Consider the following 17,821-nt stretch of genomic DNA (forward strand, 5'->3'; position numbering starts at 1 on the left):
CCCCGCCCCCGAATAAATAGGAAAAACACGGCCTAACAGGAAAGCGAAGGAAAGATGTGAGCGTCACCACAGGCGCACGAAGAGGCGCTCAGCCTGGGTGGTGAGGGGTGACCGTCCACTCTGCTCCATGGCGCTGCTCCACCTGGGCTGGCAGAGGTCACACGTGGGAACGCCAGTACTGCTGAGGTTTGGGGGCCGTGGGACGAACACTCTGACGTCACCTTGCAAGTGTGAGTGAACACAGTCCCCGGGAGTGACCCCTCTCTCTGCTGTGTTTACTTCAGAGGCACAGCCGTCCACATGTCCCACTCTGCAGTTGGGAGGAGCCCCCAGCCCCAACGAGCAGGGTCCAGAGGCCACAGCACCCTAAGAAAACACTCCTGACGGCGTCCCAGCCGACTCAGATTGTGTGGACGCCTCCAGAACATGCCAGACCCTACTTGGCCAGGAACAGGGGCGGCCAGGAAAACTAAGCTGGTGGCGGAGGTGCCTGGCCCCATCCAAGCCCCTGGGAGCCTTTCTCGTTCCCCGTGGGCAGCCACGCAGCCCCGGCCACGGTCGCCAGCCCAGGCTCGGTCAGCTCGGCAACCGCCCTGCACCTCGCAGCCTGGGTTCTGGCCGCCAGGCAGGGGAGCCACCATCCTCCTTTCCTGGAGACAGGTGTCCAAGGGGACTGGCTGCAGCTGTGCCTGCCCCACGTGCACTGCACACCCCGCCCGCCCTCCGCCTCCGGGCAGCGAGGCCAGGGCCTCGGCCACCCTCACTGCCCCGAGTGCTGTCCAGCATGGCATCCCTACTTGCTGGCTGCGTTTGCCCCTCTCTCTAGGGGATTCTCCAGCACGATTCCCGGCCCCGCCTTCCTCCCGGGGCCTGGACACCGCCGGCCGCCCGGGAAGGTCCTCCAGCGCGAGCTTTGCCTCTTCCTGTTTTCCTGCTGGCTGCTCTCAGGGGCCCCCCGGGGCCCGGTCCTGGGCCACCGCCTGCTTACTCCATCGGTGGCTTCAGTTCCCACCTGTGACAAATGCGTCCGCCACATCCCGAGTGGCCTGAGCACTTCCTCGGCTGCTCAGGAACTGCACATGCGGCCGCTGGACACTCCCCAGACCTGTCCCTGTGCAGGCATCTGGGGTGCCTCTGAGAAGCCGACTCTGTTCCTTCGGCCACGTCACCTGCCTGGGCGGAGGGGTGGCCCCGAGCGGAGGTGCGTCTGGTAGCACGGCTGCAGTGTGGCGATGACCATGTGACAAGCTGGCAGCCTGTCCCCACGGTCTCCAGTGGAGACACAGAGGCTTACAGACACAACGAGTCCGTTTCCAACAGTTTTTAAAAAGCAAAAATAAATCACAAGAGGACTAAAAATCACGGTAATTCTGAAAAAGGTTAAAGACCGGCGATGCGGTAAACCGAAGGTGCACGTGCACCTTGGGGCACCGTGACACCTGTCCTGCTGAGCCAGGGTGCAGCCCGGGGCCCCGCCCGCTGCTCTGGTCCCCTCGCACACAGGAAGTTCCTGCGGCAGGCGACGGACGCTCCGTGGGTGAGAAATGGCATCAGGAAGGGGCAATGCTTCTTGGAAGAGCCGCCGGAGAGGCCCAGGCCAGCTCTACCCAGGCGGGTCCCTGTCACCTGCAGGGGGGCAGGTGACTCCCTAAGGGTGAGCACACCTTCCCCTCTCTTCCTCTCCGTGGGGGGACTGGGAACATGACACCCAAGGTGCAAGGCCCACACTCCCAACTGGCTCAGGCTCTGCTGGGCCTGGATACTTGGCGGTGGGGGGGGTGGCAGGCCATCGTCACACGCAAGGGAAGCTGGTGTGCAACGTGGCAGTTTCCTCAGGAACCAAATGCTCAGAAAGTCCCTCGTAAGCGAAGAGACTCGCAGAGAACGTTCTCCCACGTCTGGGACCGTCCTCGGGCCAGCCCGCCTCGTCTCCCCCCGACACCCCTGCTGTCACACTTCCATAGCTCCACAATCCTCTTGGGAAAGGACGAGGCATTAAAAAAAAAATCAGGCAACACAACTGAGCACGACAAACTCAGGTGTTCCTTGGCGCCCGGGCAGGCAGTGGGCACGTGGCGGTCAGCGCCAGACATGAGGGAGCCCGTGGGGGTCAGTGCTGGACACAGTGGGGCCCATGGGAACCTGGCGGTCAGCGCCGGACACGAGGGAGACCGCGGCACGAGTGGGGACAGACCCGAGAACACCTGGTCCTAGAGGACATCCTGCACGCTCTTGTGAGCCGCCCCCTGCCGAGCCAGGCAACGCAGGTAACTCTGCCAGCCCGCTTTGCCCAGGGGGTTGGGGAACTTCGCTGCCTCCTCCATCCCGGTGACCGACGCCCAGGCGGGGAGGAGGCGGGGTGCAGGACGGGGTGAAGGCCACCTGCTGAAGGCCGCTGGCCGAGATCCAGGAGGCAGGATGGGGACACGAGGCCGCGCTCTGCCTGAACCAGGCGCACAGGCGCTCCAGAGGGTCTGCGTGCAGCTGAGACAGGGCCGCCGCGGGCCCACAGCGGGCCTGACGGCGAGCGTGAGCACGTGTGTGAGTCGGGGGCTGGCCGGCTGGCCCCAGATGCAGTCGATCTGGCGTCTGTGTCTCTGTCTGTGTCGCCCTCACAGCTGCTTTCGGTCACTCAGCTCTGCCACACCCACATCTCACAAAGCACAAAGACGGGACAGAGGGGCTCGCCCTGTCCCCGAGAGCCCCCGTCCCCAGGGGTGCCCGGTGCCATCACGTCCGACGCTCGTCTGGCAGTCGGGCTGTGTGAAACTGTGGCATTCAACCTTGGAATGCCACGATTAAATCGAAAACTGACCCAAACAAAACCCTGCTTTTATGTCACACGAGTAACGACAGGCCGGAGGCCCTCTCTGCTGAAAGCCGGACCGGTCCGCCTCGGCACCCCACCCGCAGGACGCCCTACGCCTCCATCCGCATGGCCCATCACTTCTGTCACCTGTCACCAATGGCTACCACTAGCTCAAAGCTGAAACTGTGAGAGTGAGCGGCTCCTGGGATCAGCGCGGCCCTCGGACTCGGCTCCCGGCTCGCAGGCCCGCTCCGCCTCCCCGCTCCCCTGCAGCCGCGTCTCCAGGCGGCAGCGCGGGCCACAGCTGGCCGCCCGCGTGCATGCCAAATCGTCCGGCACGCCGTATATCAACCCGCATCAAAGGCCGCGGGGCAGGGGAGGGGGTCCATGCGACTTTCCTGCATTAAAAAGATTTTTAAGAGACCTTGATAAAGCTGCTGCTTCCTGCTGTTTGATGTTTGCATAGAAGAACGCTTTCCTGTTGGCAGAGCAAACACACCAGGAAGCAGGAGGGGCCCATCGGAAAGCTAGGTTCTCTTTTGTTATTTTAAAATTACCAGATAAAAGAATCAAAAAGCTTAGGGTCCTTGGAACATATAAATCAGCTGCCTTTTAACTCTAGTGAAGAAAGGACAGGTGAAACCTGCAGACACTGCAAAGCTCCGCTGGCACTTCACTTGGGGACGGGCGAGTGGACTGCCAACCGGCACAGCGGGCACGGGAGCCTCCAGCATCTCTGCCCCGCTCGTGCCTCCAGGGAAAACGAACACCACGCACGGGCCGAGACGTCGGGGGAGAACGGCCAGCGGGGTGTCCGCCGCGCCCAGCCCGCTGCCCACATGCTCATCGCTGGCCAGCGGCCCTGAGGGACGGTGGAGCGTAAGCCTGGGCTCCTGCGTGCCTTTGGGCACGTCGTTAAAATTCCCCGCTGGGGGGCCCAGGACGCAGACCACCGGTCCTGCGGTCCCCCTCCACCCGCCGTCAAGGCCGCTGATGCCTAGCACTGCTCACTCGGGTGCCACCCTCCTCAGGAGCGGCCCCAGAGCAGGGCAGACAGCACGGCTTCTGTCCCCGGGCGCCGTACCCCAGGGCGCTCAACTCTCCTCTCTTCCCGTGGCCACCTCACACGGGGGACACAGGCAGAGCCTCCCAAGGGTCCAACCCCACGTTAGCTCGTTCTCATGCTCAGCTCGCATGGCTAGGGTCCAGGCCTGGGTGCAGACCAGACACTTGTCATCAAAGGCCACCCTGTCAGCTCTGTCCACCCTGAGCCTGGCAGGGCACGGACCACACTTCATCCTCTTGCCTACAGCAAACCTTCCGTTGGTTCACACGAGTCACAGAGAACGACGCTATGCCGAGGAGAGCGCTGTGTCACGTCCCTGGAGACCTCCCTACACCACGTGGCCCGCCGCGGCTTGCTGAGTGTAGGAACCACAACCTGGGCTGGGCCCCTGCTCCAAGCCCCGCTCTGCACGTTGGGCCAGAGCCCTGCCCACGTGCCGGGGCCCGTGCTGGCTGTCCCCTGGCGGGGTGGCCCCTGGCAGGCCCTCCCGGCTCTCAGCCGGGACACGGTTTGGAGCCCCAGGGACAGTGAGCTGATGAGTGCCATACGTGAGACTTGGCAGGTGCCCTGGGCTGGCCGACGCCCACGCACCGGCCCTGCCCACGCTACTGCGCCCCCTCCACACCCAGCAGCAGGCACCTCCTGGCCCATCGCCCTGGCCTTTCCAGCACCGCTCGTCCCAGTCGCCCCTCTCCCCTCTCGGCCCCTCGAGTGGACACCTCGACCTCCCGAGTGGCCTGCGGCCCAAGCCAGCCCCCCCGTGAGTGGCCAGGGCCGCCTCTCTGGGATGCCCGGTCCTCCGGAGCCTCAGGCCAAGGCCGCTGCTAGGCTTCGCTCAGCTCTTGGTGACAGGGAAGAGGGTGGATGTGGGGACAAAGGCCCCCGACCGGACCCTCGGGGGGTGAATGCAGAGGCCCCCCTCTGACGCATGAGGGAGTGCCGCGGGTGGCGGAGGGCTGTGCCGTGCTGTGCCCCAGGGCCCCAGGGCCTTCCTGCGGCGGTGGGGCCTGTGACCAGGGCATGCTCGCTGAGCACCCACCGGCCGGTTCCCAGAGCCCCGTGTGATGCCACACGCCCGGAGACCTCGCCCGCCCCCACCGCTGAACCTGTGGTGAGGTTGGGGCACAGGAGCGTGACCCCACACCCAAAGGCCTGGGGTGCATGTGAAGATCCAGGAAGAGCACACTTGGATGTGCAAACTGGAAGCTCGCGGCCAGTCTGTCAGGGACTCGAGTCGCTCAGGGGGCTGCAAACGCCGTCACTGGCCGCACCTCCCTGCCTGCCCTGAGCAGTGTGGGGAGTGGCCAGCCCTGTGTCACCCAGGAAGGAGCTCTCCCAGAGGCCTTCGCCTTGAACCCTCACGAGTTCCTTCCCTCGCTCCAGACCCTCTGACCAAGTGCAGACCACTGTGTCTCCCTGACTTTGTCCTGCAGCCTCGGCGGGGTGGCCAGCCCTGGTGTCACCTGTGGGCCCAGCCTCCGAGACCCACAGTGACCCCACTCCAGGAACCAGCCCTGGACCGTTGGGGAACTGGGCGTATGGCCACCCCCCGGGACGCGCACACAGAGTGAGTGCCCTCGGCGGGCAGGGCCCTGGACTGCTGTTTTCAGAGAAAGGGCTCCCGACAGTCCTTTGGGCCTCCTCCTTCCAGGGACAAGTAGCTCTGTGTGTACTCGCCTGCAAGGCAGGGTCGCAGGGGACATGGGACACAGCCGAGAGCCAGCGGAGCAGCCCACACAGGCCACGGGCTGCCGGTACCTACCTCGTTTCCCAGCAAAGCAGAAACACATGCTTCCGAGGCGTCGCAAATGGCCGTGAGGTCGTGGCCCCCCTCCAGGGCCAGAACAATCCGGCCGCCGGCCAAGCCCATCAGCTGCTTCGTCAGGTACCCAAAACCTGCAACGAGAATGGGAGATGTGAGGGGCGGGCGGGGCGGGCGCGTGGCACCGATGCCTGGCGGCCGATCAAAGCGGCCGCAGCGCATTACGTCACGCTGCAGGCCCGGGGGGCGGGCGCGCTGGGCTCGTAATGGAAGCCAGGCGCGGCTGCAGTGAACTCAGCGGAGAATTTTGGTCTGGGATTCTTTTTGATCTCTGTGAGAGCAGGAATTATGGTTTCAAGGCTCTGATTTTATAATGCCACAAATCATCTTATTTGGGGGATGGGGAGGAGCCCCTCAGCTCTCACGTGGGGACCACCGAGGCCGGGAGGCAGGCGTGCCCAGGGCCGGGCAGCCGTCAGCAGCTGCTAGGCCACGGCCACAATCGTCCCGGAGGCCTGGGCAGTGGAGGTACCGGGCGCATGCGTGCATGCTCAGGCTCCCGTCAGCGTCGCCGGTGTCCCCCAGGACCCTCGTGTCCGCGTCAGGATGCCTGGCTTCCCTCAGTGCCACGGTCCCCGCTGCACCCGCGTCACCCTCCCACTGGCAGAAGAGGCCTGGTGGGATGGGCCCATCATCACCACCCGCGGCCAGGCCGCCCGACAGCTGCTAGAGAGCCGGGCAAGCCACGCCACACAGGTGGGCGGCCCGTCTCAGGCTGGCCATCAGCAGCACGGCCTCCAGCCGGGTGTCGCCCCCTGGTGGCTGCGGGCAGTACGAAGCCCTGGCTTTGTCTGTCCAATAGGCACAGGGACATTGGCTTCCAGGCTGCCACGAGGTCTGGAAGAAGCAGCTCAGCACGTGGGGACAGCCTGGGCCGGGCGCTGAGGGGTGCTGGGCATGGCCCACGCTGCCCTCTGCCTGGGCACTTCCTCAGTCCCTAGTCCCACGGCCTGGGGGCCGGTGGGTCTGAGGTGCCCTGTGCTGGAGCTGGCCACCCAGGGCTGCCCTGCTTCCCTGGTGAGCCACACTGCTCCTGTGAGGGGAGGGAGACTCTCCCTGGATGTCTGCGCCCATGGGATCAGAACGAGGGGGCCCCAGGGCCTCGCACAAGTCCCCAAGGTCACGCCTAGAAGCCCCGGGAGAGTCCTAAAGTGCTGAGCAGCAGTGGCCAGGCAGGGCCAGGGGCTTCCAGGCCTTTCTATGGACCCAGCTCCATGTCAGGCCTCTGGTCAGACAGACAAAGCGGAGCTTCTTTCTGCGGTCCCTGCAGAGGGGAGGCCTGAGGGACGGAGCATGCCGTCCGAGCAGCAAGGTGCAGGCGGGCCTCCGGCAGGCTGCGAACCCGACTCACATTTGGCGGAGAGGTTGTAGCCGCCCAGGGGTGTGGGGTGGCCCTCCACGGCGTCGAAGCCCGACGATACCAGCACCACGTCCGGGCCAAACTCATTTGCAATCGGCATGACGACCATTCTGCAAAGGGCAGGAGAAGGCGACAGTCAGATGGGGACACAGCTGTGGAGGAGGGCTGAACGGCCACCAGTAGCGCCTGGCCCCTTGCCCTCAGGTGAGCGGGCCGAGAGCTCTGCACAGGAGCTTCCATCTGCAGGCTCACGTGCAGTCAGGAGGTTGGCCCAGGTGTGCCAAGGCGCCTTTCACTGTAATCTTAAAAGTCCAAACCAGCGGTGTATTTGAGAGGTGGTCTGCAACCCCCATGGCGCCAGCTGCCACCGCTCCATCCTCGGTCCTCCCCAAAGGTGGGTGGCACTGCTCACTCCTCACTTGGCATTGCCCCGATTCAAGGTGGGTGCGTCACCACCCTCACACTGGGCCCAGCCATGTGTGGCTGAGGTGGGAGAGGCTGCCTGTCCACGGGGGAGACCTCCTGTATCTTCCATTTGCCCCCAAGAGCCACAACGTCGGCAACGAATGACAGAATGACCGATATGCACTCACACGACAGGACGCGGCTGGTTCGTTAACTGGAAATTCTACACCTAGGTCTTTAGAAGGAAAACTGTGTTCTTAACCCAATGATCCTCTTAAATTTGAGCATCAGACACACACTGAGAGATCTGGGAATTTAGTTAAGAAAACAAGAAAAAGCCTACTTGAATAGGGAAGAAAACATAACACAAAACCACTGCCTTAGAGCCTGCAGCCTCTGCCGGCCTGTCCTGTAAACATGTGCGTTGTGTTCTAACTGCACGTCGCAGCTGGAAATTCAGCAGTGGCACCTGTCACTGAAGCTCGGTTAATCTGACTTGGAATTAAGTCACCACTGACTTCCAGCGTTTCATCACAGGTGCCCGGCTGTGCCCCTGGAGTAGCAGAGGACGGCGGCCTGTGATGACCCCCGGGCGCCCTGAGCCAGTGCTGGTCTCATCACTCGACCCCTTGCTGGAGCCGTCTAGGTCCCGCGATTCAACGGCCTACTTCTTGCGGTGCTCCGGCAAGCTTCTGCGGACCCCCCGCTCCCCAGCACCAATCAGCAACTCATTGGAGTCTCAGTCCCCCTTCACAGGCTCTTCAGAGGCCGAGTGGACCTGGCCACATGCATGCAGCAGGGATGAGGCCCCTTCCCTGGGGACACCGTGGCGGAAGGCGCAGGGCTGGCGGTGAGAGTTCCTGTCGTTGCTCATTCAGCTTCTATTACAAAATGAAGTTCGCCATTTAAGTCGGCAAAGCCAACTGCATAAAGCACCAACTTCAGCCGAAGGAAACAAAAATGCTCAAAAGTCAGCGTTACTCCGTTCAGGAACGAAACTGCACTGCGGTCCTGTTGCAAAGTCCCTGACTTCAGGCGGGAGTGACAGGAACCCGAGCGCTGCACACAAGGTGACGAGCAGCTGCCCTGCTCTGCAGGACCCGCGGTCAGGGCCCTGCGCGATCCGGGGTCAGTGGGTGCAGCTCAGTGGGCTGCGGGTCGGCGGGACATGTCTCTGGCGCGATGCAGGGGCAGCCGGCGCCCCCCGTCTAGGGAGCACACGGGACCGAGGCGCAAAGACCCCACAGGCGCTGCCTGGAGAAGAGCATCGGCCCGCGGCCCGGTGCCGTAAAAACCCGCACGGAGCCGCGGAGAAACCCGCTCTGGAACGTCACACTGGGGGTCACAGAAGACCGAGGCTGCTGCTTCGAACACCCCATTTCTACTTCTGCAAGGCTGTGCCTGGTTCGGTTTCCTCTGCAACAGGCCAAGGAAGGCCGCTTCCAGGGGCGTGGGGCGTCCACTAGGGCCTGAGGACCGGCCATGTGGCCCGCAAGGGGCGGGGCGCACTCCGCGCCACGCACCGCCCTGGGCGCGGGCGAGCGCGCACGCGTGGGCCCGGCGCAGGAGCGGCAGTGCCCCTTTACTCAAAATCACGGGGTGGGTTGGGGCCCCCCACTTGGCCAACCCCCGCCCCAGACCCCGTCGCCGCGGCTGCAGTCGTGCTGCGCAAGGCACGGCTCCGTGGGTCACAGGTCCCGCACACACGAAGCACAAGGCCGAGCTTCGGAGCCGGCGCGGCCTCGTGGGGACGGTGCTGCCCAGCGACGTCACGGACCTCCGGCGGGTGGATGCAGAGAGGGGTCCGGCCAACGCCCTTTGCTTCGCCTCCGAGATGGGGCGTGGCCTTCCCGCAGGCAGGGTCAGCCCCAGCGCGGGGCCTGGGGCTTCCTGGGGCGAGAGGCGGTGTCATCACGTTCTGGAAGCGTCGAGGAACTTTGGCCTCGCCGCAGACGCCGCTCAGGGGGCACAGCGGCCGCGTGCGCAAGCGCAGGTGGTGGGCTCCGGCCCGCCTTGAAGCGCTGCCCGGCTGCTCACTCCTGACTCCCCGCAAAATGACAGCCGAATTCATTAAAGACAGTGACCACCGAGAGTCCCTGGCAATGTGAGGTGCGTGGCACTGCCCCAAAGCGATCGCAATGGAAGGCGGGGCACACTGATGCCTCGTGGGGGGTGGGGGTGGGGTGCGGGCCCACGGGTCATGCGGGCCGGCGCGCGCACACGCACGTGCACACGCATCCACTTTCACTGTCCCGCTGGGGAGTCCCCACACTGTGACCCTGCAACAGCTGAGATAGTCTGATGTGGCTTTAAGTGCCAGGCACAGTCACCGTGCCAGGGGTTTACTGAGACCTGGCCCCATCCTAAGTCAAAGAGCATTTGTAATTGACTCAACAGTTGGTTCTGACTTCTGGAAGGAAATGACCTTTCAATTACTCATCCCCCTGCCAGGGCCCCACGAAACTCATGCGTGACACAGCCTTGGGGCGTACAGCCCGGCATGGCCGGCAAGCTGTGATGCTGCCTCCCAGGGGGCTGTGCCAGAGAAGGGGCTGGGAACTGGGGGACAGGGCCTAAGCCTCCACGGTAACCGGGGTTCAGGGCTGACCCACGCCCTGTATCCCAGCTGCTCTCTGCCCCACCCCACCCCAGGTGCCCCAGAAGCATCGCTCACACAAGCTGGCTGTGTGCATACACCTCCCTCCCTGAGGTGGGTGCCTGGTGCCAGGGCGCCCGGGTGGCGCACCCTGCAGGCTGCTACGCTGGGCACCTTGCGACTTGCTGAACGCCAGCAGCGAGGAGTCGAGGGCTGGACCTGCCGGTCAGTGGGCGGAGCCAGGCTGGCAGCAGGCGGGCGCCCTGCGCGGCGGAGGCGCGGTCTGCGCACAGCGTCTGATCGTTGAAAAGCTTTCCCTCTGCACTCTGTGCAAGCGCTGGCTCTGTGCTCTGGAGGGCCCCGCGCCCGTGGTGGGCGTGCCTGGGCTGCGGTGGCTTCCGTGCTCTGTGGTCCCATCTTGAGAGCCACCCCAAGCCACCGTGCCTACCGGAGTCACCAGGCCAGTGGCTGGAGCCACTGTCCCACAAGTATTTAAACTCTGCTGAGAGCCAGAATCAGCACAGAGATAAAAACGACCGGAACCCCCACTGCTCTGGCCCGGCCGCCCCCGACGGCGACGCCCAGCGCCCGGGCACTGCGGCCAGCGAAGGTGCACGCGCAGATTTTGCTTCTAAAATCACTGCAGAAGGTCCTCAGATGAAACGTACACGGGAACAGACGCAGAGGCCCTGGAGACACGCCGCCCTCAGGCGCGACCTCACGGAACAGACCGAGCGGTGACCGTCAGTGCCACCACACCACACCCGCCATGAGAATTATGGACAACTTAGCACAGCCACGGAACAGCCTAAAACAGGCAAGAAACACCTTATGAGAACAAAACTTAGAAGAGCCTCAACCTTTAGGTCCAGCCTGAGAGGTGGGGTGGAGGGGAGGGGACATGGGACAGGACGATCTGCCCAGTTGCTCAATTTAAAGGCGACTCTCGAGTCACTGGGAGCCTCGAGCTGCCGCCTGAGGGTATGCAGGCCCACTGACATCTTCGATAAACTCTGTAACACTTAGATCCTACGATTTCAAAGCACGAAGGACCCCAAGTTCATCTCCTTGCGGCTGACAGGTGGACCCGCTTGGTCGCCAGGCGCAGGTAAGCGAGGGGTTAAGGAACGCGCCGGCACCCTCCAGCAGAGGGGCCTCAGCCAACTTCAAAGGCCCGGGTCCCTGGTTTGAATTAAGCCCCCTTTCCTGATGCGCCTGCCAGCCGAGGAGAAAGTGCCTGCTTCTGGGTTTCATTAGGGGCAATTTTCTTATCTCTTCTTCATCTCAGGCTTGATCTCCTGAAATGCGACGTGGCAGCAGCAGGTCTGCGAAACGAGGTGCTCCCTTTAAGGCCCACATTGTCCCCCCGGGGCCCAGCAAAAGGGGGAGGAGCGTGGAAGGAAGGGGAAAACAGATCCTGACCCTTCTTTCCCTATGCGATCGATGCCCAGGGAACCATAAATTATAAACTTCAAAGTGCTCTTTTACATTAAAATCAATATTAAAAAAAAAATCCTGGAACAATTTTCCTTTTCAAAGAAGCGATTTAAGCTTTAAAAAGCGCATTTGATAAGGTATCATCATGTACACACTTGGCAGGAGATTAAAACAGGATGTCAGCAGCAGCTGAGTGAAGGGTTCATCTTAAAGGCTGGGGTGCAGGGTCGGGGGGAGGACGACCCCAGCCCCCCAAACAAGGTGCAGGGATCTGCACCCCAGGACCACACCACCTGGGGCACTGGACCCACAAGGGCCAACCCAGCCAGAGCCAGAAGACGCGACCTGGACGATGACAGATGCGGCTCCTACCACCTGGACTCCGGCTTACACGGCGCTGCCTTCTCCACCCGCCCAGAATCTGGCCGTGCTGGGCCCCTTGGTCCCTCAGGTGGCACCAAGCCTCGGGCAATGTTCACGCTTCTCATAGTGGCATCTGGACGCTGGCACTTCCAAAGGAGCCTCCTAAGAGGGCTGGTTCCTGGGAGGGAGGTGACAAGGTGGTGCCCAGCACCCTTCCGCCTCACACATGAGCAGCGACAGCTCCCCCAGTGGGGATGCTGAGGGGGTTCGGGTTTCACGAAGCTGCTATTTAACCGTGTACATCAGTGACTTTCCAGATGCTGTGTGTTTGGGGGAGTCCTCCCTTCAACGGGCAAGGCGATCACCAAAATCACATCTGATCGAGTAAGAAGCAGCGGCATTAAACCAGCAAGGTCAGGAGAGAGGTTCGGGGGGGACCCGAAGGGGGCTGGCACAGGCCGGTCTCCTTGCTTGCGCAGATGGCCCACGGCCTCGCCATCACCGAGGCACCCTGACCCTGCGGGTGAGGACTCCGTCTTGAGGTGAGTGAGCACATGCTGCAAGGGGTCACATGACCGACACAGGGTCTTCTCAGAGCGCAAGACAGAACCCTCAGCAAAACCCTGCAGATGTGTCCACATGCACACACCTGTGTGTGCAGACACACTCACGTTTGCAGACACACCCACACGCGCAGTCCCGTGTGCACACCGACAAACACATGCCCACGTGCACACGTGTCCGAAGACACGTGCACCTCACACACGCGCACACCTGCACGCATGCGCCGTGTGAGATGAAGCGGGAAGTCGGGAAGCCACGGCCTCCGCGGGCTCGGGCTCTGGGGCATCACTGGTGTTTTCCAATGGGAGCTGGGGGCTGGTCGGGCTACGGCCCTCGACAGCACTCTCCTCCTTGCCAGCACCCAGGGGCCCTGTTTCCCAGGGCCGAGTCCGCCGGGAAGGTCAAAACCGCCAGTTGAAGGAACAAGGATACGCGTGCCCCAGAGCGTCCAGACTTGGTGGCAGCAATTACTTTGGTCTGACACAAATCAAAGTAGAAATGACCATTTGGTGACAGAAGCCAATACTGAATTTAAGAAAATCACCCTGCAACTATATCCTCACGGCTCGGAGGGACGCAAAAGTAGTGGGGTGCATGGGGGGCCCTCCCGAGCACCAGCACAGGAGGGATGCGCGCCATCACCTCACCGAAGGTCTGCTGGAAGCACCACCAGAGACTGCACGACCCTGGTCCCCAGTGCCGGTGGCCCAGCTCCCGGCTCCCCGCCCTGGTCTCTGCCGCTGTCCTACGTTCGGGGCCCGGCGGGGACTCGGGACTCGGCACGGACTGGAGCACTGCGACCAAGGTCGGGAGGCAGCCTCTGAGGAGCCGCCTGAGGCCGGAAGGAGGACTGGCGAGGCAGCCCCTGGAGCACCACGCCTCCAAGCGAAGGGACAGAGACATCCACCCCTGCCAGGCGCACCCCGGGATGGCCCAGCCTCCCCCGCATGGGTCTGGCACCTCAAAAAGGTGAGGGGGGAAGGACAGCAGTCGGGCACGTGGGGCGGGACCCGGGACACTCACCGGAAGGCCGCCAGGTACTCCACGTCCCCCATCGGGGGGTCGAGGCCACCAGTGAAAGCCATGTTGACGTTGAAGCCCACGCCTGGCCCTGCGCCCACCTATACGAATGAGAGAGCGAGCACGTGTCACAGACCCTCGACTGGGGGTGTGATGGAGGCCTGAGCCGGTGGCCCCATGGCGGAGCCTGTGTGCTGGGCCCCAGGCGCCAACCACAGAGCGTCCTCGCCCTCACAGAATACGGGGCTCCGCCCGGCTGGCCTGGGGCGGCTGCGGGGCAGCCCTTGTCCCTCGCCCTGGGGGCTGTCCGCAGCACGTGGTGACCTGCAGTTGTGCCGAGTGGCACAGGCCGGAGAGGACAACCAGGTGACGTCTGCACACGAGGCTGCCCGTCCCAGCCGCCTTCTGGGGTGTGACCCAGTGGCGGGCGCACTTGTCTGTGGCGGAGCCCCGGCCTCTGCCTGGCACGTGCCCCGCGCCCGCCCCGCGCCCACCGAGCCCCCGGAGCCCAGCCGCAGGCCTCACCTCGTCGGGGGCGCCGCTGCCCGGGAAGAAGTTGCCGTCGTCGTAGCGATGCAGGGAGATGTACAGGACGCTCGGGTCGCTGTAGAAGGCCTGCTGGGTCCCGTTGCCGTGGTGCACATCCTGACAGCAGGGAGGTGCCGTCACTGAGCACCCGCCAGGCCGCCCGTCCCCAGGGAGGTCCGAGGGGCCGGGGACCAGGAGGCGGCGGCCCGGGGCCACAGGGATCTCTGCCGAGGAGGGCAGGGGTTCAGCCCTGCCTGGAGGCGGGGTATCCCAGGCACAGCCGTGTCATCGCTCACGGGCCCCGTGGGTCTGTGAGAGGCGGGCTGCCTCCTCCACACCCCCTGCCATGGCTGCTCATTCCTGAGCACGTGTGAGGTGACGCTGAGGTACGTGGGAGACCACCCCACGGGGCTGAGTGACAGGTGCACACACAGCGCTGTGGCCCCAGGTCCCCAACTAATCCGACAGAGCCCTTCTGACCACAACGCCCACATGCTAAAGCAGGACGCGGGGGAGGCCACGCTCGGCCGGGCGGGGGCCTGCTCTATGCACGGCCTGAGAGGAACGGACTCCTTGAACGGCCCGCCCCGGCATAAGAGCTCCGCACCTGTTTGTGGAGTTCGGGACTCAGAGTTTTAACCAGCCAGCCTTTTGGGGCTGTGAGGGGCTGAGAGGTGGCACTGCCTACGGGACATGGGGAGCAGGCGAGACCAGCACATGCCGGGACACCCGTGCAGAGACGGGGAGGGCGCTGTCATCAGGAGTGACAGCCGAGCAAAGCCGCGCGTTCGCCTAGGGAAGGGGGTGGCCGCGATCAAGGCCACGCCATCTGTCCCGGGACCTGCCTCCCGGTGAAGCTGGGCCAAGGGTCACCCACACCCGCGGGCACATGCTAGGCGTTTCAGGAACCAGGTATTGGCCGATCGCCTGATTGAAGCTGCGAAACAGACTCGTGACAGGCGTGGCTTTGTTTTCTGCACCTTTGGGGTAGTTTCTAGAGAGCTGAGATCCCCACATGCGAACACTTATGGAGGCAGAAACGCGCCTTCTCCCTGCGCCCAGGACACCGCCCGCTTACCCAGTCCACGATGAGCATCTTGCTCACGCTCAGCCTCTGCTGGAGGAGCTTGGCTGCGATGGCCACGGAATTGAAGTAGCAGAAGCCCCTGTGGACAAGAAGCGGGAGAATCGGAGAGAAACACGGTGGGGACCGGCTTTTCAACTTGCGCTAGGGACATCTAGAGCCCACGGCCGCCACGGGAGCGTGGTTAATGCACAGCCTCCCGCCAGCAGTCTGGATGCTGATGGCAGGTGCGCACGCGCATGCGCACACAGCTTCCTGCAGAGCCCCGGACGAGAAAGCCCTCTTCGCTCTGTGCCGACACCCCCGTTACCAGCCTCTCAGGAGACGCTGCAGCCCACGGAACGCAGAAGCGACCTATTTCGATTGTTTCCCGCCCATCCTTTCCTATTCTAAGACATAGGACAATGACAGAGTCACTCCCCGTGGTTAAATGCTAATTCTACAGTCTTATTCACAAGAATGAGAAAAACAAAGCTATTCAAGTCAAAATAAAAATCTCATCTGATTCGCCTCTGCCGGAATTCCCACAGGGCCGAGGCCTGGCTGTTTGGTTTCGGGCAGCCCCCCGTCCCCGGGATGTGCAGACACCCCTTAGCACGCCACGCTGGCCACTGGGATGACCACTCCGAACACCCCACGACGTAGCTTCAAACCAGAAAATGCTTCAGAGAAACGAAACGAGTCTGCTCCCAGGTGACTCAGTGTGCTGGCTCACGGGGTGGCCGAACGGTTCCTGGGTTAGGCCGCGGACAGCCACCCGCATCCTTGCTTGGAGGTGATAGTCACATCTACCCAGCCGGTCTGGAAACTCTGCCACGATGCCCCCCTCCCAGATGGAATGGCAGAGGGCCGCTCTGGGGCACGGGGGCCGCCTGTGGTCCTGTGTCGACCCAGCTGGCGGGGGACCGGCTCCAGCACTGCCACCCGCGTTCTGCACTTCCTGCCTCACTCTGTCATCTGACAAATCGCGACCCGACCTGCAAGGCACCACCTGCTATACCTGGCAGCGCGGGTGCCCATCCTGTCTCCCTGGCCCAGGGTGCCCACTGTGTTTGCTGGGGTGGCTTGCTAGGCCCCACAAGATGGCACAGTGAACTCGCCCCAGGCTGCAAAGGCACTCGGCACACAGCTGCCAGGCCGAGAATCTGTCCACGTGACCGTGTCCCATGTGAGCTGCACCTGTCGCTAGTTCCCCACAAATACGGTGGACAGAGGACGATCCACACGCCACACACGCTACACACAGATGTGTGTAGTCAGGGGATCCAGAACCCCAAGCAGAGTCTGGGGAGCTGGTCACCTGGCCACGGCCTTGGGACATCAGCCTCATTAGCACCAAAGGGCAAGCAGGCCGGCTAAGAGGCCACACCTGGAAACAGGCTGCGGGTGTGGCCGAGTGCTCCAGAACGCAGGCTGCAAGACTCGCCCGGTGACATTTCAGGGTCCACAACCAGAAGCCTCCGACCGCCCCCCAACGTCTGCAAACTCCTCCCCTTCCTCCCTCTCATTGCGGCCCATGCCGAGGGCGGCCTCTGCACGGTTGGCTTCCGTGCCAGATGGGGGACCCTCAGGGACCGCAGGCACGCCCAGCACCTGCCACGCCACGGGAGGGTCGGCAAATGGGTTATTCTTTCCCCTGAGCGCCAGCCCAGCCCTCGGGGCGGCCAGGCACAAGCACCGCCCCCCCCACGCGTGCACTTACATGGGGGTGCTCTCCTCCGCGTGATGTCCCGGGGGGCGGACCACGGCAAAGCCATTCTACACAGGACACCAGACACGTGGGGGACACAAGGAGAGATTGGTTTCGTGTCAGGGAGGGAACCAGCAGACGGAACCGTTAGAGGGCTCGGGGCACACGCGCAGACACGTTCCACACCGCGTCCTGGGGCAACAGACACGGGCTCGAACACGGGCTGGCTGCCAGCCTCCCAGGGCTGTGGGGTCCCTTCTTTCAAAGCGGTCTACTAGCTGCCAGGGATGCAGGTGCGTGTGCCCCTGCATCTGACGGCCTGCTGGCGAGGCGTTGTGCCTACTCGCGCAGGAGCCTGGAGGGGCGTGGAAGAGGCACCCGGATGCCTCGGAGCCAGACAGTCTCCCCAGGAAGCAGCTGGACGACTTGCCGGGGACCCTGGGTACAGACGAAACCGAAGGGCAGACACCCTGCCCCACGTTGGCCTTTGTGTGAAGATCCGTCACCACTGCAGTCCAGTGCCCAGCGGAGTGGGCAACGCAGAAACAAGCCAGCTGCCCACGCCGGGGACTGTCTCGGAGGCTGGAGGGGGCCACGGGCCCACGTCCCGCTGGAACTGCCCGGCCACCGACGCCTTAAAGAACAGAGGGCTCTGCAGCTGCTGTAGGAAAACAGTCTCAATGGGCATCTCCCGGCGTCATCAGCAAGAGGAAGCTGTTCGGCCAAGATCTGTAGCAGCCCCGAGGGCCAGATGAGCACCCGCGACCGGGCTGCGGGCAGTGGTGTGTGGCCTGCCACAGACAGCAGCCCAGGGGACAGAGCAAGCGACGTGCTGACATGGGAGCCCCGCCCCCGCACTCCCACACAGTCGCTGTGCAGCATGGCTGGTCGTGACAGCCCCAGGCCCGCGTGCCAGCCACTGGCGGGGGGCGGGGGGGAAGGAGCTGCGGGGCCGGACGGTGGCCCAGAAAGCCGCGAGCATGCAGCGGGCGGGCCACGTCTGCAGGGAGGCGACGGCTCCACGGAGAAAGGCCCACTGCAGCAGCGTCAGATCGCGACCCTGTGGCGCCGTGGGAA

At 63.6% G+C, this 17,821-nt stretch overlaps 1 protein-coding gene across 6 annotated transcripts in view; it reads right to left on the minus strand.

Annotated features, from left to right (window-relative positions):
* The window catches only part of HDAC4 (histone deacetylase 4), a 228,841-nt gene that overhangs the window by 10,377 nt on the left and 200,643 nt on the right, over positions 1-17,821 (minus strand). For 5 of the 6 annotated variants that reach the window (XM_039860831.1, XM_039860838.1, XM_039860842.1 and 2 more), the window contains 6 exons: positions 16,757-16,812; positions 15,049-15,136; positions 13,968-14,087; positions 13,446-13,543; positions 7,049-7,167; positions 5,638-5,771 (listed from right to left, as the gene is read on the minus strand). In XM_039860831.1, the coding sequence (XP_039716765.1) occupies positions 5,638-5,771; positions 7,049-7,167; positions 13,446-13,543; positions 13,968-14,087; positions 15,049-15,136; positions 16,757-16,812 (615 nt within the window). The other variant, XM_039860856.1, reaches the window with a different exon arrangement.

This window comes from Pteropus medius, unplaced genomic scaffold, assembly GCF_902729225.1.
Source record: "Pteropus medius unplaced genomic scaffold, Ma_sr-lr_union100, whole genome shotgun sequence".
In the NCBI taxonomy this organism is placed as follows: domain Eukaryota; kingdom Metazoa; phylum Chordata; class Mammalia; order Chiroptera; family Pteropodidae; genus Pteropus; species Pteropus medius.